Source organism: Panthera onca, chromosome E1, assembly GCF_046562875.1.
Source record: "Panthera onca isolate mPanOnc1 chromosome E1, mPanOnc1 haplotype 2, whole genome shotgun sequence".
Lineage (NCBI taxonomy): Eukaryota > Metazoa > Chordata > Mammalia > Carnivora > Felidae > Panthera > Panthera onca.
The window spans coordinates 58,167,097-58,187,760 of record NC_138352.1 but is presented as its reverse complement, the minus strand read 5'-3'; the positions used below and the strand labels follow the sequence as shown (position 1 = coordinate 58,187,760).

Here is a 20,664-nt window from a genome sequence, read left to right as displayed (position 1 = left end):
GGGGAGGGAGGGTTGGAGGGGGCACGGGGGCGGGGGGGGGGGGGAGAGGGGGGAAGCCAGATTCTAGATACTTCAAAAGTCAAATAGAAGAAATTCAAGCAATAAAAATCTTGTAATACCTTTTATTATAAATCACACACACCATCTATTTTTACAAAATTCCATCTATTCTTCCATTTCAATGCATATGCATAAAGAAATGTCTGGCATAACATTCACCAAATGTGAACACTAGCTATTTCTGAGTGGTAGAATTGTGATGTTTTTGCTTGAATATTTTAATAATATCATTTGTATAAATTCATCATTTAAAATGAACTGAAAATAGGAATTAATGGAGGGGATATATAAGGGTATAGTATGGGAGGCTGTTTCCTAAGGAACATTAATAGGTAAGAGTCAAGGGAGCAGGAAGAGAGAACAGAGAGAAAGGTACAAACATCTCAGCAACCTCCCTCCATGTCCCACCACACCCTTGGGGCTAAAAGTCCTGGTAAAAGAAAGGGGGCAAGTCTGGGACACAGGCCGCCAGGTGGGGGACACAGGCCACAGGGTTGACACTGCAGAGCCCAGCATCCTGGTCCCTCTCAAAGTAGACGCTGCCAGGGGAGAAGATGGAAGGATCCTCATCAAAGAAGTTATAGGGTCGGAGCAAGAAGCCAACTCTGTTCCCCAGAGTCACAGTGTTGGGGACATCCTCAGCATGGGGGATATGCAGGAAGCTGGCCGTAACCCAAGCCACCAGGTCCTGCAGGAAGAGGAAGAGGCTGAAAGACTTTGGAGGCAAGACCCAGAGAACCACCCCCCTCAGCCACGATGCCCAGCCCCTAGCCTCAGCCTTGCTTCCACCTCTGCCCAGCCCTGGACCCACATTGTAGGCGGGGTGATCCTGTGAGAAGCGTCGGAGTGGTCAGGGTCTCAGAGCTAATCTCACCCCAAGAGGAGTGACCCTTGTTGGCCCCTGAATCTGAGAACTGGAAACCTACCATGCCCTCCAACCTACGGTCAGGGATTGGGCAGCCAAGACATTGGGCATAAATTGACCCTCTCCTCTGCCTCTAGGGCTACCAACCTCTCCTAAGAGGGTCTCATTGTTGATGAAGTCAGCAAAGGCCATGGTGGGTGTCCAGATGTCATTCTGGTAATAGATGCTGCTGCTCTGTGATTCCTCCTCCTTCCTCCGGGTCACCACGAGCTGGTATCTGACCAGGAATGTTGAAGGAAGGTGGTGTCAGAAAATGTCAGGGTCCATTACTGGCTTAGAAGTCTTTCGGATCAGATTCTGTGTGAGACCACTCCCCATTCCATATCTACTTGGATCTTAGAGGTAGGGGGGTGAATGGTAGGCTAAGGGTAGTGAGTTGGGGTCTCCAAGAGCTGGGATGGGGAAGCGGACCAGTCCTTCCCTACCACCCAGTGCCCAGAGCCCTCCTCACCTCCCCCAGCTGAGGGCCCTCTCCATGTCGCTCTCCAGGGGCATGTGAATGCCGAGGGGGCTGTGGATCTGGATTCGGTACCCGCGCTGGTGACCCCAGACATTAGTCTGGTCGCTAGCCAGATAAAGGTAGCGGGGAAGGGGGTTTCCCAAGGAAAAAGCTGTCAGGTCCTCCCTTCCCAGGACCTGCCGAGTCAGCTGTGGGCGCTGCAGTTGGTGCTCTGGACTCCAAGGGGCTGCCACAGGTTTAAACACCACGTCTTCAGCTACCACCCAGTTTTTCAGCCCTGCCAGGGGGAGGAGGGGGGAAAGGAGGTCCACACCAGGTGAGACGGTCCCTTGGTTCCCCCATGATGCCCACTGCACTGGCCTGACAAGGGGCAGCAGAGCTCATCAGAGAGCACTCTGTGCTGGGACCCAGGTCTGGATTCGAGTGCTGGCCCATCTTCTTTGAACCTGCCCTGTTCAGTACGGTTAAGATCACAAGTGGCTAGACCCATTTAAGTTAAAAATGCAGTTCCTCAGTCACACTAGCCACATTTTGAGTGCTCAGTTGCCACGTGATTAGTGGCTAACGTATCTGACAACGTAGCAACTGGTCTACCTAGTAGATCTTGGACCAATTCTTGGCTCTTCTGATTCTTTCTGAATCTCTACAGCGGGCATAGTAAGAGCTGTTCTGTGGCTGAGCTCTGTAAGTGGAAAAGAATATGCAGGTGGCTAGTGACATTCTTGTTAACTATGAAAGAGAGATTTGTCTTGGAGAAGCTGGCTGGAAACACCCAATCCCCTTCCCAGGGTGCTCTGCATATTTCTCCCAGCTCTGATATTTTGCTTCCTTTTTCCACAAGGTGGGGACCACTTTGGTTTTTCTTTTTCAGAAGTGAGTCGGTTTAGATTTTATATTGGCTGAAACCTCCCCGGGATTCGATTGCACTCATAATGTACACTCCTCTTCCCACTTGGCACATGCGTATACTCTTTCTGCAGGCTCAGGCTGTCCGTTCCTTTAAACAGGACCTATTGTGAAGGCACCTGGCATGGTGCACAGAGCGCTGCACCGAGCCCAGTGCCTCTGCAGGCTGTCCGTATGCAGGCGCCTGGGCTGCGCACTATAGGGACCCCTAGACAGGCTCTTTAATACCAGAAACGCTCAAGAGAAACTTCACATCAGAAAAGTCCTGTTCCAAATACGTCAAAGAATAGTTAATATGCTCATTTCAAACATGGAATGTTCTTAGTTTTCCTCCCACCCCAAATGATGTCTTTATAATCAAGAGGATAGAAAACGTGTCACAAGATGTGTAGTTGCAGAGCATTATACTTGGCCAGTCCCTTCTTGTCCTATCTCCCCCCACCCTCCTTAGGCCAAAGGGCCGGAGACTTCTATTTTCCTTTCTGGGTCTCCTAGTCTTTGATTTATTAAGTTAGTTATTTTGTTCTTGATAAAAATCTGCCAGGAACAGTAAGTCCTCTCTGTGCTTTGAGCCCCACTTGAGAAATCCCTTTCTACACTTGCAGCACGACTTACATGCCTGCTGTGTCACTGGAGGGCTGGTTATGACATGTGCTGGCAGAGATGAAATGACCCTCCCCAGGAGGATGGTGGGGCCACTGTACTCTGTCTAGTTTTACGAAATCCTGTGAGGCAACCCCCAACTAGTGTCCCCACCCTTCTTATGCCCCAGGACCACCTCTACTCTGAAAACCTTGTTAGACTGCTTCCTTTTCCTGCTTTCCCCATAACCACTGACCCTCAGAATCCGTTAGGAAAATCTCAGAGCCCCAACTCCAGCCCCAAATGACGGGGCAAATTCACTACCCGCGGAGTCACTCGAGACTAAGGCAGCCAGGCACAGCCATTGCATTTAAACTAGTTTCACAATCGCTAGTTTCACAGCAAGTCAGGGGAGCCGGGTGAGGGCATCCCTCCTCTTGTGCCAGGTCAGCCCGGTGTTTCGGGCTGACTGCAGTTGAATACACACCAGTCCCTTTCTGTTGCCACAATAGATCGTGGTGCTAGCATGCCACTCTCTGCTTGTGGCTTGATTTGGGGGTCTCCCTTCCCTCTCCTCCACCCCAACTCTCAATCCTCACCCAAGCACTCACCTGCCACGTCCAGGTCCAGCTTGAAGTGGAAGGCATGCGTGTGCACCGCCCCCAGCACTCGTTCCCCCACGCGGTTCCCAAAGAGGAGGCTCTCCTCACCCCCACTCAGGAAAGCCGTGTTGATATAGCCTGTGGCATGGACCCGCCCTTCCAGAGCCCCATTTGGGTGCAATACAAAGTCCCAAATGTAGTCATAGTTGCCTACGGATGACACAGACCTGACTACAAGGGCTGAGCCAGCCAAACCACCATAGAAATAACTCTCAAGGTGATTGTGGTGCCTCCGAAGGGGTAGTCCTTGGGCCTCCTCGAACACACATACAGCACCCGGGAGCAGCTGGACTGCCCCAGTGCCCACTAATATGTGGATGTCCACCATCGTAGATTGATAGGGGCAGTCCACTCCCCGAACCAAGCCCCGGCTGTGACGGCCAAGTCCATAGCTGCTATCCAAGTATCGGGTCATCATTGTCTTGGGTGAATCGGCACCATAGACAGACACACACTCCTGGACACTGACTTCGTAGGCCACTCGCTCGCCTTTGAACCGAATATCAAAAATCCTCATGCCGCTGAACACCCCGTGACCAAACGTAAATGTCCAGAGGGAGGACGCCACCAGGTTCCCTTGCACACTGTATCGGGAGCCCTGAGGTGAGAACTGAAGAGGGGGGAGAGGACCTGGGGGGGCTCGGGACTTCAGGGATGAAGCCCCATCCGGCAGGGGTAGAGGAATTCTAGCAACTTCCAGCCGGCCAGCCTTAAACTCCCACTCCAGCTGGCCCAAGTCTGCATAGTAGCGCCCAAGGTAGAAGACCCGCTGGACAGCCCAGCGGGCAGGGTCCAGGGCCCTGTGGTCCAGCAGTAGCTCCAGCCCCACTGGGTGAAGGAAAATCCCAACACCTGAGATGTTATGGTAGAGGGCTATCCAGGTAGCACGGTCCCCTGAGCGCAAGCCACTGGGGGTGGCATGCAGAGGTGCCAGAGTGGAGCCATTGTAGTTGAAGACAGAAGCCAGAAAGACTGGTGCCTTGGGTAGCTCCACCTCCTTCAAATGTTTCCACATCTGAGCAAACTCCGCTCCCAGCATGGGGCGTCGGTGATAGGGCAGGGGGCCCCCGTGACGCTCCACCGTCACATCCCGCAGGTAGGAGGGGTGCGGCAGCGGCCCCACCACCAGCTCACTCACGTTGGGCTGGGGTTGTCCGCCAAAGAAGACGATGGCCAGTGCCTCCCGGGCGGGCGGGGGACTCCCCCTGTCCAGGTGGGCCAGGGCAGCAGCCTTGGGGGGCAGCTGCAGCTCCACCGAGAAGACGCAGTTGTCCGAGGGGCGGGCCTGGGCTGCATCCACCAGGCCTGGCCCCAGCTGCTGGGTCAGGAAGCTCATCACAGCCGTCAGCTCCTCTGGGCTCAGGTCTGCAAACAGCTGGCTCTGGCTGGGGGGTGTCCGGGGCTGGGCACTGGGGGATACAGAGGGGCAGCGGGGAGGCTGGCTGGAGCCACCTTGGCTGGTCAGCAAAACATAGGCCAGGGCAAAGATGGTAATGAGGGACAGTGCCAAGAACACAAGGACTACCTTGAGATTCATGGTGAACTCAGAAAGCTGAAATGTGAGTCCTACCAGCTGCTCCTTCCCCCTACTGACATCAAATCAGGGTTTATATTCAGTAGGATGGATAGGAATGGAGAAAACTCCACCCTGTGGGCTGGACAGGAAATTTCTGACTTTAATTTATATAATTCTGTTCCAATTTTCTGTTCCGTGGTTTGGCTCAAGGCACTACATCCACGTGCACAGCCTGTCCCCTGCCCCTGAACTCCTGGTGGCAGCACTGGTAAGAGTTCTGATCACTGTCACTCAGACTAGACTCAAGGGATTAACTGTAAGCTCTACCTTTCACTCAGAATGGGTCTGAGGCAGAATGCAGATCTCAGATGCCCAGTGAAGTGCTGTGTGCTACACCCAGGCACGGAACTATCCATTTTCCTACCTCCTAGCGGGCACTACCCCCAATATTCCCAGGACCCAGTTCAGCAAGAAGCACTTGGCCAGCTGCCAAAGGCCAAGCCCCTGCTTTGTAATATCAGGCCTCTCACCTAGTTAGTGGGACAGAAGCAGTGAGCACCTGGGCTCAGCAGTCGGATTTGTACACCAATCACCACCCACCCCGTCCCTAAGCTGTGGGACCTCAGAGTCGTCACTTATCATGAGTTTCAGTGTCCTCACCTACAAGAAGGGGTAAACTACCCAAGATTCATGAAAATTAAACACGGCCATGCACATAACGTGCTTAACAGAGCCCAACACAGGGGAGGCATTCAAAAACTGTTAGCTACTGGTACCAAGCTCTGAAACCAAATACAGCAAATGTTCCTCCGCTGTTCAAGATCTCAAATCTCTTTCTGCAGACAATGAGGGGATCGCTGGATACCAGAAGGCTACTTTGCAAGGTAGAAGTTAAGGAAACTTTATTTCAGCTACAGTCCTAGACAGCCCTCCAAGTCATTGGAAAACCAAAACCAGGAGTCCCTGGTATCTCCTCAAGAAATTTAAGCCACTACTCAGTGGGGAAAATTAGTATAAGGTATAGAAAATGACAGGGTAGGGTGTGCCTTGAGCCAGGTGATTCCCCACACGTGGAACTAGAGTGGCCTCTACTGGCAGTTCATGGGTATCACCAAGGAAGAGAGGAAGGAGCTGGGATCTTGAAAGGAGAGAGACAAGCAGCTTAGGTTCGGGAAGAGCAAACTTTCACGTTAATTCAGACTGAACACAAATGAAGGACCACCCCGGCCTCTGGGTTGGCGGAAATCTCAGTCTTCCCATTATTTTAGGGAAAAGAGCTCAATTGGTATAAAAATCCCCAACAGGGTGGCTGGCGGTGTATGTGGAGGTGGGTGTGCCCATGTGCACGCACTTGAGTACGGGTATGTCCCTAGTCACCAGAATATCGCACCAGGATCTGCAGCTTTAGAAAGAGGTCAAAGTACCTGCATTTTTAATAATTTCTTGACATGGTAAAAGAATTTTACATTACGATCCAAGGGTGGTAGAGTGAGAAGAAAGGGCAGAATAATCCAACAAACAAAAAGGGAAACTGAGAAACACATGGTGGCAGTAGGGAAGGGTTTCAGCTGGAAGGGATCTGGAGGGTGGGTAGGGGCACTGCCCAACTAAAATGCAATTGGTTTGTTACTGAGTACTATTCATGGGAAGACAGCATCCTGACTCCTTCTCTACAGCATACTGGGAGTAAAAATGATGCATCTGGGCGGAAATGTGATTGGGGTTGAAGGCAAGGAGACAGGGGAAGAATAAAAGTCAGAAACAGATACTGAGAGTCACTGGCAGGCTGACTGCAGATACGGACTCTCCAGTAGTGGCAGAATGAAAAAGTGGGGGTTTGATGACGGCTAACAGAAAAGCTGTATCAAGTGATATCTCTGGAAGATTAGAGAGATAGGAGGCAACTCTTCTATAGTTTTGACTTGCCCAGCAGATTTTCACATACACACGATGCGCACGTGCACGTGTGCACGCACACACACATACACACACACACAGGTGCTGCTTTCCTTGGAAGCACAATACTATAAATAAGAGAAATATTTTTCCCATAGGAAAGCCCAGCAGGAGCAGCAGCATCTGGCCCTCACAGCTGCAGACAGCCCCAGCCCATTTACAACTGGCCTGGGAAGAGGCAACCAGGAGTCAGAGGACCATCCTTTGCAATAACGCCCAAAAGGACCCGAGTCACAGAGAAAGGGGCCTTCCCCAAATCCTCTGCTTCTCATCTCTTAGCTCTCCTCCAACTTACCAGCCTCTGGGCACCAAGAGGCTATAATAGCAAAACAAAGGGCCCTGGGGGGTGAGGACTAAGACAACTATCACTTTCTGAATGATGTGTGACAGGGTTCATGGGATTGGGGGGGGGGGGGGGGTGTATGGGACAACACCACAGATGAAGGGATGGGGAAATCAGGTAACAGAGTAGGAAGGCATATGCTCTGTCTGTCTGTGTATACCACACACATATGTGTATGTGAAAATCCTAGTTATAAAAACATCTCAAGGAGCTAGGGATTTGGCTGAAGGCCTAAGGTGTTTCTTGTCATGATCAGGTTCAAGGTGGGAGGTATGTGAATGGGAAACCCTAAGTCATTACCAGGGAAACTGTGCGAGGGAGGATCCAATGTCCCACACAGTGGCAAGAGACACTAACCTTATGTCAGAGGAGAGGAGCTGGTCCCCCCCGACTCCAGTTCCTAAAAAACACCTAGCACTTTCCTTCCAGTTCCCTCAGCTTCTAATCAACTAATCAAAAGAAAGAAAAAAACACAAAGCCCAAGACACAGGAGGGAAAGGGCAGGGAGAGAAAACACAAATATTCTTGTGCTGATATCCTGCACACACAAACCTGGAGTTCTCCAGAAATTAGGACAGGTCGGGTGTAGGGTATTAGGGAAGGAAATAGAAGAGTTCCTGAGGCCTGAAAAAAGAGGTAAACACGTCACAGAACTACATGAGAGTTTCATTAGACTCTAACTAAAAACAGAGAGAGGTGCGATTACTATTTCCAGCCAGTTTCCCCATCACGATAGTCATGTAACAAACCAAGGCAATGTCGGTCTTGAGCCAGACTCACAGAGTCCCCTGGCCCTGGCCCTGGCCTCAGTACAGTGTCTCTGCATTGCTGCTCCGGGGCCGTTTGATCTTCTCGATATTTTTCAGGATCATGTCATGTAGAGTGACCTGGGAGAAAAGGTCAGAAAATCACACATTTATTCCACCCCAACTTCCCAAGGAAACAAGATACCAACCACAAATCCCTAAGCAATCATACGCATAATCCCAATCTCACTCACCGGAATGCAAATTCAGGGTGGCCACCTCCCCTCTCTAATACCCACACACGGGATTCCCGGGTACTTCCCAGGACCCAAGTGTCTAGCAACAACTAACATTTACTGAGCACCTAATGTACTAACAATTACACTGGGTCTTTGATGTGTTATTTCACTCATTTTTTAAAAAATGTTTATTTTTGAGAGAGTGAGAGACATAGTGTGAGCAGGGGGAGGGGCAGAGAGAGAGAGGGAGACACAGAATCCAAAGCAGGCTCCAGGCTCCGAGCTATCAGCACAGAACTCAACGCAGGGCTCAAACCAATGAACTGCGAGATCACAACCTGAGTCAAAGTCAAGACACTTAACCGAATGAGCCACCCAGGCGCCCCTATTTCACTCACTTTTAAAAACCACCTGGGCGCTGTAGATACTCTAAGTTTCATCTTAGAGATGAAGAAACTGGAGTTTTAGGTTCAACAACCTGCCCAAGGCCACAGATTACAGGAAGAATTGGTTCTGAACCTAAGCCTGTCTGACTCTAATGCCCGTATCTTCACGCCTACACTGCACTGCACTCCCTGCTGTCCAAAGAGAAAGGGGGCCCCCAGCTACGTGCTCCCAAAGATTTCATGGTTCTCAACACTCAGTTGATGAGAATTTATCCTACTCATTTTATCGTACTCCATCCCCTGTCTTGACCCCCAGAGCACAGCAAGAAAATGATCCCCAGAACTAATAGCCAGGGTGACCGTGGGCAGTCAGATGATATGTCAGGCTACTTACGTATTGATTCCTTAACTCTGATATGATGAGTCGAAGGCTGATATATTCTTTCTCATCAATCTCTGTCACGGTGCGGCGATAGTCCTCCTGAAAGGAGGGCAGAGAACAGGCTAGTTCCCGACGCCAGACTGCGCACAGGCAGCTCTTGCCCAGAAACGGTCTCCCTCTCCTTCCACTTCCACCCTCAGACCCCCAAACCCTTACTTACCACATGGGGATATTTAGCTATTTTAGAAACCAATTTGGCTCTTGTAATATAATATCTGGAAGGAGAGAGAAGAGGAGGAAGCTGCAGGAGACCCTGGACAGTGCTTGCCACATCACCAGTCCCTGATTCCTGGGCCAGGCCCAAGCAGCCCTACCTAGAAATCTGGTCCAGATAAGATGCAGCTTCACTCTCAACAGTTCTTAGTTCTGCAACTGTCTCCTCCTAAAAAAAACCAAGTGGGTCAAGTCACTTCCAAGTCACCCAGAGAGCAGACCAAAGGGAAAGGGAAAACAGGCAAAGCAGGGGAAAGGAAAGTAAACCTCCTAAACCTTCCTCTCCAGTTTGTAATACGAGCACATTACCTGAATGGACACCCCAAAGTTGTTCCCATCTTCTATCCTAGGAATCAGGAGCTGTACCCACATTTTGACCTGGAGGGTGAGGGGACCAAAATACATATGATAAATAATACAGTATATAAATGAGGACCCTTGCCTTTTCTGCTGAAGCCATGAAAGTATACAATTCATGCCGCTAGGGCCACATGCCAGAAGCACAAGAGCCAAGAAACTTAATGTGCCAACCCCCCTATAACCTCCATGCCTCCCAATGCACATCCAACATTTTTCAGTTCAAGCCAGGCTATTTGGGTCTGGGGCTATGGGGTCAGCCCATAGGTCACAAGCCCCCGCCTCACCGTATTGCATTTCTCAATCAGCAGCCGGATCTCAGGTTTCACTTTCTCAATAATGTCCACCAGCTGCTGGTTGCTTTTTAGCATCCCATTGGGCATCACAAACACCTTGGTTCCTGGCAGGGACACGAAGGTCAAATGCTTGGGGTAGGGAGGACATTAACACCCCCCACCTTTCTCTCTTCTTCCCAAACCCATGAGATGCTATGACCTCTGCCTTTTATCTATCACAACCCTATCTGCAAACCATGACACCACCAAGAGAATCAAAAAGAGAAAATGTACGTATTAGCGAAGGAGTGTCTAAAGTATAACCAAAGTCTGAAGAATAAAGAAATTAAAATATGCTCTAAAGATTTAATGTACCAATATTACTAAGGAAGAGAAAATAACACAAAACTGGGACTTCTGTGAAAAATCTGAGATGTGCAGCCACTTCTAATCTCTCTCCCTTGGCAGTCCACACTACATTAAACCCTCTCTGTTTATTGGGAAATTAGGTTTTGGGTGCTAAATAATGATTATGTTTGGAGAATCTGAGAATGCTAACTCTGAAAAATAAAATCTGATTCTATCTCCTGACCAGGAGACCACCAGACCCAATCCTCCTGCTCAGGTTGCTAGCCAGGGAGTGGGTAAGGTGGGGCAGGCTCTTACCTTGGAAGGCCTCTTCACACTCATCCAGCCTTCGCTTCTTGTAAGTGGGCTAAGGACACAGAGACGGGAATTAGCCTGCTCTTGACATACCCCCATCACAAGTCACCCTTCAAGCAAGTCCAATCCCTTCTTTGGCCCCATAAGTTGTTTTATTAATTTATGCACAATTTACTAAGCACACACAAGGCTTTAAGAAAACATTCTTGCCACAAAACAACTTACACTTTTTCCTTTCAAATAACACATTAAGCAATTAGGGGAGGGGGTGGATACTATACACAACAGGGAAAATGAACCATTAAATGCAAGATGAGGATAATTAAGGGAATATGTACAAATCTTCTGGTTCCACAAAGAAGCACAATATTCAATCAACAAACATGTATTTAGCACTTAATACATGTAGCAGGTACAGTACTAAGTGTTGGGGATACAGATGATTAAGACAGTTTCTGCTTTCCAGAATTGCAAGCTCTATCGATGAGACAGTAATTCAAACAACAATACAGTGTTATCAGTGTTATTTTAAAATGTGAACGAACAACTTGACAAGCGCTAGGTGTTAAAGATGCAGGGGCAAAGACAGGGACTACAATTCTATAGCAAGAACTACTCATCCTGTAAACAATGCTCAAGACATTCGGATGGGTAAGAAAAATCTTGCTTAGAGCCAGAGGGACAGACCAGATAACTTGAGGGAACCTGTAGCTATTAGTCCTATTTGGAACTCACTCCAGGACAGTGGAGCATTAGGTTATACACTTCATGCTATAAATGAAAATTAGGGTTGAAAAGGGGTGTACTGGAATCATCATGTCTGTAAGAGCCCTTGTTCCTAGATCCGAATCCCGCTGTCTCCTTGTACATGTTCAAACTGACCAGGAAATAGAGAACAGAGAATAGAGAACCTATTGCTCCAGAATACAAAGAAAAACACAGGACACTCACACCGTCCAGTCCATCGTGGCTATTGGTGAGAAGAATGGGGTCAGGGACTGGGAGATTCATGTCTGAGTGGATCTGAGTTAGGTCATGGATGTTTAGGATTGGTTCCTGAAAGAGAGACACCCACCCCCAAAACAACATTAGTCTTTTCAAAATGAACAAAGAAGTATTTCATTTGAAGGGCAAGAAATGAGAGTGTTTTACAGTACAAAACAAAACAGAATCAACACATGATTTGTCCCACTTGACAGAAAGACCAGTGCCAAAAAAATTGGGGAATCAGAAGAAAATAAAAGGGTCTCTCACCTTCAAAAAACTATCAAGTTCTAACAACTTCTTTGGGAAAAAATTTGCCACCAAGTCTTCTGCCTACAGATGAAGGAAAATACAGCTCAATTAATAATTGTGGGATGGTCTCTCTCTACAGATCTCTTCTTTGGAAACTCCCAGCTACCAACCAACACTTATGTTTCTGTTTATTGTACTCACCTCACTTGTGATCCGCTCCCTGAAAGAATCAACCTAAAATTAACAAAGAGAGCAATTCAGTAACAGCCAAGTCAGTACCTGGCCAATAGAGGTAAGGGCAGGATGGGAAAACCCAAATCCAGCTGTCTTCCCCTCACCTTGTAATTGTAATGAGAAGCTGAGAGGCCCCCAGACTGTAAATACTTTATTTTTTTGAGGATCCATTTCTCCATCTCGGAGAGGGAAGTGGGGCTTAAGAGCAGCACCCACCTGTCTTCCCTCCCACCCTCCCTCCAGTGTCTGAAGCTGTCTGAATTTGAGAGCAAACAAAAGACAGGTAGAGAGGGGAGGTGTGAGCTCACAAACGTGCCATCCCCATCCAGACCCAGCCTTTGATACCAGGCAGGCCTGACGCCAAGGGTAGGGGGAGAGCAGCGGTAGCATCCGGAGGCGGGGGGACGTTTCTGGGCTGGGGGACTTCCAGCTGTCACTGGCCTACAGTGCTGAGTCCACCACGTGTCCGCGGAGGTCTCCCAGGGGCTCTCCACCACCAGACGCGGTTTAGAAGGCCACCCTATAATATCCTCTCCCCCGGTGCCATCTCTGGGAGTGGGGGGCTGGGCTGAGCCGAGCGGAAGCTCAGAGCTGGTGTCCCCAGGGAGACAAAGACGCCATGGGGAGTGGGGAGCCGGTCAGACTGCTCGGAGATCGAAGCGAGGGGTAAGGAGGCCCGGACCGGTGCCGCTACCTTGAGCTTCACTTCCTGATCCACCTTCAGCAACGAGGCCATGGCCGGGCCGGGCCGTGTCCGCTCCACTGGAGACCGGAGGCGCTGTGGGCTCCGGGGAGGGGGTCAGAGGGACGGGAGGAATCTCGGCTGTTCTAGGGACTCGGCCGCCCTCGCTGGCTCACTCACTGCTCGCTTGCACCCTCCCTCCGTGCCGTCCGCCCGCCCGCCTGCTGCCTGCTGCCTGCTCGCTCTCTCGCTCGCCCTCCCGGCTTTCGCCGCTCACGCCGGAAGTTACGTCACAGCCAATCGCCGGGACTCCGGCGAGGATGAGCACGTGCTCTGCGCAGCCGCGCTGAGGTCTAGCTCTGGACGCTGCGGGCTGGAGTCTTATCTCCCGGCTTCCTGAGCGGGTAAGGGTGAAGAAGTGGGGAGGGCGGCAGAAGGTAGTTTGCCGAAAACTGAACATTAGAGAGACTCGAGTACTGTTTGACCCTCTGTCGGCTCGGCACTCGCCTTCACCGAAGGGACCTTCTGAACCGCAGCCGCCTCGAGGACAGGACGGACAACGCCGTCGCGCCCCAGTGACGTGGGACCGAGGAAGCCGGCGGTCCCGGCGCTGGGCTCGGGGGTTCTAGTCTGTGACTCTTGCTGCCTCCTCCCGTCGGCCCAAGCTCTAGTGTTAGGCTAGAGCCAACTGAAGACAAGTTCTGTTGTACCAGGCTTCCCCGCCTTTCTCCGCCACTTACTCTCATACACTTCCAGACCTCAGAGAACAGCTGCCTGCCTGATGGGCAAGTTGGCGCCCAGAGTCGGGCAGTGCTTGTCCAAGGCTACACGGTGTTTACAGTAAATCCTGGACCAGAACCCAGATCTCCTGACTTCCACGACAAACGCCATATCCATTCTCCTAATAAAAGGCAGAGACCGTATCTCTTCACTCATCCATTCATTCGGTCTGTCTCTTAACATTGGTTCTTTCACTCAATAAAGTAGAAGACACTGCACTAGGCCGTGGGACAGCGTTGTCCCGGAGCCTAGAAATAATGTTCTTTATATAATTAAAATTAGATAGTAGCCACATTAAAAAGTAAAACAGGTGAAAGTAATTTTGATCAGTGCTTCAACCCGGTTTATCCAAACATCATTTTAACATGTCATCAATATAAAAATATGAATGAGATCTTATACACTCTTTTCTCATGCTAAGTCTTCGAAATCCAGTATGAGTTTTATACATACTGTACATCTCAGTTCAGAGGTGCCACACTCCTGTATTGAAAAGCACATCTCTGGGACATCAAAGGTAAACAAGCGTCAAGTTCTCTGGCCTCCTGGGTCTTAATACTGGGGAAAGACATTAGAAAATAACCTGACAACATAATTGCAAAATATGGTAAATATTAGGAAACAAGTGACTGACATAGAGAACACCAGGGGTCTATTTTACGTAGAATGGCCAAAGACAGCCTCTCAGATGGTGTGACAAGGGAGGATCTAGAGGATGTAAAGGGTTTAACTGGGGAAGAGTGAGGGGAAGAGGCTCCGAAGGTACAAGGTACTTAGAGATGCAGCACAGGCAAATGCCCTGGGGAGGGGAAGAGGTTGTTCTGTTGAAGAAATTGAAAGACTCCTTAGTGAACTGCGGGTGGGAGTGGGGTGGCAGGATTGTTAGGAAAACACTTTGGATTAAGTGCAAAGGCAGGTCGTCTGATTTACATTTTGGGGTCATTCTGGCAGTTCAGCATTATTCCTGGGCAGGCCAGGAATAATGTGGGAAGCACAAGAGAGATGGTGGGAATACGCGGTTAAATGAAGTGCCACTGACTGGGGTCTTCAGAATCAGACCTAGCTGCAGATCCCACCCCAACTCCTTACTAACTGATATTTTGGGGAAGATGACTGAAACGCTGAGTCTCAAATCCCCCATCCGTAAAATGGAATTTTGGTAACAAATAATATGTAACTCCGTGTTTGTGAATATTGGAAATTAGGAATATGTAAAAGAACTAGCACAGGGGCGCCTGGGTGGCGCAGTCGGTTAGGCGTCCGACTTCAGCTCAGGTCACGATCTCGCGGTCCGTGAGTTCGAGCCCCGCGTCGGGCTCTGGGCTGATGGCTCAGAGCCTGGAGCCTGCTTCCGATTCTGTGTCTCCCTCTCTCTCTGCCCCTCCCCCGTTCATGCTCTGTCTCTATCTCAAAAATAAATAAACGTTAAAAAAAAAAAAAAGAAAGCCCGTGGCAATTAAAAAAAAAAAAAAAGAACTAGCACAGTGTCTGAACACAAGGCAGGCAGCAGATAAATAGCAGCCACCAGTCGGATATGCTACCTGCTAGTGCTTAGCATGAAGAGGTTACTCCTTAAACTATATAATTATTATCATCCCTGCTTCCAAACTCAAAGTCCTTTTCCATTTCTTCCAGACTACATACGACATAGCCCATACTGTCGATCTTGCTTATTATCGTCTGCTAGTTTTCTCTCTTTTACCTCTGCTTTTTGTTAACACTTTGCACCTGGTAACTTTTGAACTCTGATCTGGAACCTCAGGAATCCTTTCCCAAATCAACTTCATCCTATGGTAAGTATGCCATTGCCCTGCATTTCTTTCAGAATCAGTAACTTTAAGTTGAAAACTTAATATGTTTGTGCTTGTCGAAATATGACTTTGTTCTCAAATAATTGTATTTTGTCTTCAGATAGGTTGTAAGAAGATGGATACAGGGTACACATTCCTTCTTTATTTCCCTTCCTCTCCTATCCAAATGTTTTATGTAATACTCCACTCATTTTTTATTTATTTATTCAGCGAACAGTTGTCGAGGGCACCACTATATTTAACAAACTGTTCATTCTTGGTGCTTGTGAATCAAACGTGATCACCGATGACTGGTCTCACCTTAAATTCATGTTCACAGATCTCAAATGGGTGCACAACACTGCCTGAGAGCCTACTACATGCTCTTGACAAGTTTACTCTCCCACACTGCAAAGTCATTTCCCTAATCATTTATCACCCCTCCCTCCCCCATCTCCACTGAGTACATAATGTATGATTCCATTTACATGATGTTCAAAACAACTAATCTATGGTGTTTTAGAACTGAGGGTATTGTTTACCCTTGGGGTGAGTAGCAACTGGAAGGGGACATGGGGGAGGGGAGTCGAGGGACAGTTACATGGGTGTGTTCATTTGTGAAAATTCATTGAGTTGTACATTTAGGATTTTTGTCCTTTTCTATATGTGTTTTATACTTCAGTACACAGTTTTGTTTGTTTTAAGTATGCCAGATGGAGAAAACAAGGAAGATGGTGGTGGGGTTGGAGGACCGTAGGCTAGTCTCGTCTTTTTTTCTTTTTTTAATGTTTATTTATTTTGAGAGAGAGAGAGAGACAGAGACAGAGTGTGAGCAGAGGAGGGACAGAGAGGGAGACACAGAATCCGAAGCAGGCTCCAGACTCCAAGCTGTCAGCACGGAGCCTGACGCGGGGCTTGAACTCATGAACCGTGAGATCATGACCCGAGCCGAAGATGGACGCTTAACCGACTGAGCCACCCAGGCACCCCCACATCCATCTTTGTATCCAGATTGTCCCTTTTTAAAGGACATCAGTCAAATTGGATTAGGGCCCAACCTAATGACCTGATTGACTTGATCATCAGCAAAGACCCTATTTCCAAATCAGGCCATATTCACAGGTACTGGGGGGTTAGGACTTGAACACATTTTGTGGGGACACAATTCCACCCTTAATACCTACCATTACCGATCATCTTATTTGTTTATAAGTTTACTGTCAAATTCTCTCCTCCAGAATATAAACTACTAGAACAGTTCATTAGTGTATCCTTACAGAGGTAGAAGAGTAACTAGCACATAGTAGGTCCTCAATAAATATTTATTGAATTGATGACTTAGGGTACTGTTTTTTGAGAGACAGTACATAAGCGGTAGAGGGAGAGAGAATCTTAATCAGGCCCCAGGCCCAGTGCAGAGCCCAACGTGGAGCTTGGTCTCACAACTGTGAGATCATGACCCGAGCCAAAATCAAGACTCTGATGTTCAACCACATGAGCCACCCAGGCACCCCAATGACAGTGTATTTTGTCCATTATTGACAATCCCTCAAGCATTATGCATGCTGACTGTCACATATTCCCCAAGCAGCAGGGCACAGGCACTTTACTAAGTGCCAGGCATTGCTCTTTGTGTTTAATATTAGTAGTTTATTTAATCATCACATCACTCTATGTGACATATACTATTATTCTCATTTTATAAATCAGAAAACAAGGCACAGAGCAGTTGAACAACTTGTTCAAGGTCAGAGCTGGGGAATGACAAAGATAGGTTTTGAACCCAGGCAGTCTAGACTTCTAAGTCCCTAGTTGTAATCTCTATATGCTCTTCTCTGTTTTTTTTTAGTTTTTTAAAAAAATATTTATTATTGAGAGACAGAGCAAGACATGAGCATGGGAAGGGCGGACAGAGGAGGAGACACAGAACCGGAAGCAGGCTCCAGGCTCTGAGCTGTCAGCACAGAGCCCGACACGGGGCCAGAACCCACTAACTGGGAGATCATGACCTGAGCCGGAGTCGGATGCCCAACCGACTGAGCCACCCAGGTGTCCCTATGCTCTTGGCTTTAAAAGCTCATTACATCTCTGGACCTTTCTGAGATGGTGTTGGTGGCAGCCAAGCAGGAAGAAATGTAGAACTATGAACCGGCCAAACCAGGCCAAGGTGAGAATTCTTTGGGGATGATTCCATTCACCTCCTCCAGGTTGTGTATGTGTTGGAGGGGAGGGGGTGTCATGCTGAAAGACCCAAGAGGAAAAAGGTTGTAATCTCTAATTAGTTAGCAATACCAGGAGAAGAGCAATCTAGTCCCACACATTGCATCTAATACCAGTTATAGAAAGGTCACATACACTTAAAATAATAGGAAAGTTATTTCTGGAAGTGGGAACAACTGTCTTTTTTTTTTAATAGAATTTAATTTTAACATTTATTTATTTATTTATTTATTTATTTATTTATTTATTTAGTACAACCTTCTAAGCAATATGTCACCAAGAAAAAAAGGAAAGATTTGATTTCATAAAACTTTGAAACTTTTCCACATCTGGAAAACACCTTAATAGACCCTTCACACAGATTGATGAAAAATATTGAGAAAAATATTAAGGGCCTAGCAGATAAATGAGCCAAAGGATGGAAACAGAAAATTCACAAAAGAGGAACTCCTACAGCAAGCCAGTATATACAAGTAACAGATGATGCCAATTAAAATGACAGGCAAGTGCCATTTTTTAGCCCATGTTCCTCAGATATATGATACCTAATACTGGCCAACACATCGTGAAACAGGCTCTCTCATTCTGGAGGCAGAATGTAATTATGTGCAACCTTTTTTGAAAGCAATTGCTAATGTTAATCAGTAGACATGGAATAGCCATGCTCTTTTAATTCAGAAATCCCAATTGTGAGACCCTATCACAAGGCATCAGTCAGCTCTTCATGGCAGCATGAATGTAACCACCAAAACTGGAAGCGATGGAAATTTCCAGCAAAAAAGAAACACATTGGGGTGCCTGGGTGGCTCAGTCAGTTGAGTGTCTGACTTCGGCTCAGGTCGTGATCTCACGGTCTGTGAGTTCGAGCCCCGGGTCGGGCTCTGTGCTGACAGCTCGGAGCCTGGAGCCTGTTTCAGATTCTGTGTCTCCCTCTCTCTCTGCCCCTCCCCCGCTCATGCTCTGTCTCTCTCTCTCTCTCTCTCTCTCTGTCAAAAATAAATAAACATTAAAATTAAAAAAAATACATTAAGGTCACTCATTGGATGTAATGCAGCCATGAGAATGACAACTATGAAAATTATGTAGCAAAATGAAAAATAATATATAATGTTAAATTTTAAGGTTTAAAATTTTTTTAAATTTATTTTTGAGAGAGAGACAGAGAGAGAGAGACAGAGTATGAGTGGGGGAGGGGCATAAAGAGAGGGAGATATGGAATCCAAAGCAGACTCCAGGCTCTGAACTGTCAGTACAGAACCCGACGTGGGGCTCAAAAGTGTGAACTGCCATATCATGACCTGAGCCAAAGCTGGACGCTTAACTGACTGAGCCACCCAGGCACCCCTAAAGTTTGTTTTTTTTGTGTTTTTTTTTTTGAGAGAGACAGAGAGAGACAGAGAGAGAGAGAGAGAAGGGGAGGGGCAGAGAGAGAGGGAGAGAGAGAATCCCATGCAGGTTCTGCGATGTCAGCACAGAGCCCAATGCAGGGCTCGAACCCATGAACCCTGAGATCATGACCTGAGCTGAAATCAAGAGTCGGACACTTAGCTGACTGAGCCACCCAGGTGCCCCTGTAATGTTAAATTTTAAAAGCAGGATACAAAAATTGCAGATAGGTTATAAGTACAAATACAACTGTGTTAAAATCCATAGGAAAAACACACCTTAATGGAGAATATAAAAAATAATAACTTCTTGTATTTGTTATATTATCTTTCTATAAAGGTTTGATTTTGTTGTAAATGAATTACAGGCTTATTGTGGAAAACAAAACAAAACAAAACCCAGCAATACAAACTTGCATTAAGTAGAAGAAAAAGTCTCTGTCCTATTGTTCAGTCACAGCTTGTTGTGTATCACTTCCTGTAACATGTAACATCATATCATATACCATGTTTTTTTCTGTACAAATAAAATCATACCATGTATACTGCCTATAATTTTTATTTCAATTGACAATCAATCATCTCTTGCCTCAATTCATGGAAAACCTCTTAGCTGGTCTCCCTGCTTCCACCCTTGCCCTGCTTCAGACTATTCTCAAAGTGGCCAAATGAACCAAATAAAAAGCAAGTTTACTTTATTTTCTTTTAATGATTGCATGGTATTCTGCTGAATGAATAACACCATAATTTATTTAAACAATCCCCTATTGCTGAAAGACATTTAGCAGTGAACATTCTTGTACATATACATTTGTGCACCTGAATATCTATTAGGAAAATTCCTAGAGATTTTATAAGTCAAAGAATATGAACATTGAAAATTTTGATAGACATTTCCAATTTGACCTCTGAAAAGATTATACTAATGGACACTCCCAGCCAATGGCATTCTATAGTTGTGCAGATGTTAACAGTGGATGTTATCAACCGGTTCAGCTTTTATCAATCTCATAAATGAGAAATGCTGCCTCACTTAAGTTTAATTTCCATTGACTTGGTTACAAGTTAAATGAAACATCTATTTCTTTATCAATCATTTGTTTTTCTGTGAGCTGCTTTTTCATATTTTTTGCCCATTTCATTCCAGGCCCATTGGTATTTTTATGCATTGAATAGAGTTCTGTATATTGAGGAAATTCCCTTCTATCTTGAGCTGCAACCATTTTCTACATTTTTCTTTTGTAAATTTTTTTTTACAGTGTCATTGATGGTGCAGAAAGTTTTAATTTCTAACGAGTAAAATTCAATATTTTCCTTTTTTCGGGTTTTGATTTTCATGTCCTGCTTAGACAGACCTTCTCTACTGAAGATTATAAAAAATATTCACCAAATGCTTTCATCGAGTGCCTTTAGTTATTGTATTTTTTTAAAAAATATTTTTAATGTTTATTTATTTTTGAGAGAGAGAGCAAGCAGGGGAGGGATAAAAAGAGGGGAACAGAAGATCCAAAGCAAGCTCTGTGCTGACAGCAGAGAGCCGGATGGGGGCGCTGGAACTCGTGAATCATGTGATCACGACCTGAGCCAAAATCAAAGGCTTAAGGAC

The 20,664-nt window shown here is 47.1% G+C and overlaps 3 protein-coding genes across 5 annotated transcripts in view; 1 reads left to right on the top strand and 2 right to left on the bottom strand.

Annotated features, from left to right (window-relative positions):
- The window catches only part of PTGES3L (prostaglandin E synthase 3 like), a 98,971-nt gene extending 92,499 nt beyond the window's left edge, over positions 1-6,472 (top strand). The window contains exon 8 of the mRNA XM_081791308.1: positions 6,460-6,472. Coding sequence (XP_081647434.1) covers positions 6,460-6,466 — 7 coding nt within the window. The 3' untranslated portion in view covers positions 6,467-6,472. The remainder of the gene's footprint in view (positions 1-6,459) is intronic.
- AOC2 (amine oxidase copper containing 2) lies at positions 122-6,415 on the bottom strand. 2 transcript variants are annotated; one of them, XM_060629185.3, is made up of 4 exons: positions 3,545-6,415; positions 1,437-1,722; positions 1,073-1,202; positions 122-748 (listed from the first exon to the last, which is right to left on the bottom strand). In XM_060629185.3, exons 1-4 carry the CDS (start codon positions 5,130-5,132, stop codon positions 482-484), a joined length of 2,271 nt encoding a protein of 756 aa, XP_060485168.2. In that variant the 5' UTR covers positions 5,133-6,415; the 3' UTR covers positions 122-481. The 2 variants fall into 2 exon arrangements, with proteins under 2 accessions (XP_060485168.2, XP_078293241.1); XM_078437115.2 differs by having other exon boundaries at positions 1,626-1,722.
- Positions 6,473-6,526: 54 nt separating the features above from the next.
- Positions 6,527-13,169, bottom strand: PSME3 (proteasome activator subunit 3). 2 transcript variants are annotated; one of them, XM_060646012.3, is made up of 11 exons: positions 12,896-13,169; positions 12,169-12,201; positions 11,986-12,048; positions 11,683-11,787; positions 10,735-10,783; positions 10,081-10,193; positions 9,746-9,814; positions 9,538-9,605; positions 9,384-9,438; positions 9,176-9,262; positions 6,527-8,297 (listed from the first exon to the last, which is right to left on the bottom strand). In XM_060646012.3, the coding sequence occupies exons 1-11, from the start codon at positions 12,935-12,937 to the stop codon at positions 8,217-8,219; spliced, it is 765 nt and encodes a 254-aa protein (XP_060501995.1). In that variant the 5' UTR covers positions 12,938-13,169; the 3' UTR covers positions 6,527-8,216. The 2 variants fall into 2 exon arrangements, with proteins under 2 accessions (XP_060501995.1, XP_060501994.1); XM_060646011.3 differs by lacking the exon at positions 12,896-13,169 and adding an exon at positions 12,306-12,431.
- Between the last annotated feature and the right edge of the window lie 7,495 nt (positions 13,170-20,664).

Bases quoted from the DNA above. Each gene is read 5' to 3' on its own strand.
- AOC2 (XM_060629185.3), bottom strand. From the start codon at position 5,132: ATGAATCTCAAGGTAGTCCTTGTGTTCTTGGCACTGTCCCTCATTACC. The intron at 1,203-1,436 runs GTGAGGAGGGCT...ATTCCTGGTCAG, and splicing joins AGGGCCCTCAGCTGGGGGAG to ATACCAGCTCGTGGTGACCC. The intron at 749-1,072 runs GTTGGTAGCCCT...CTCTTCCTGCAG, and splicing joins ATGAGACCCTCTTAGGAGAG to GACCTGGTGGCTTGGGTTAC.
- PSME3 (XM_060646011.3), bottom strand. From the start codon at position 12,380: ATGGAGAAATGGATCCTCAAAAAAATAAAGTATTTACAGTCTGGGGGC. The intron at 11,788-11,985 runs GTGAGAGACCCT...TCTCTCTTTCAG, and splicing joins AACTTGATAGTTTTTTGAAG to GAACCAATCCTAAACATCCA. The intron at 8,298-9,175 runs GTAAGTAGCCTG...CTTTTCTCCCAG, and splicing joins CAGAGTTAAGGAATCAATAC to GTCACTCTACATGACATGAT.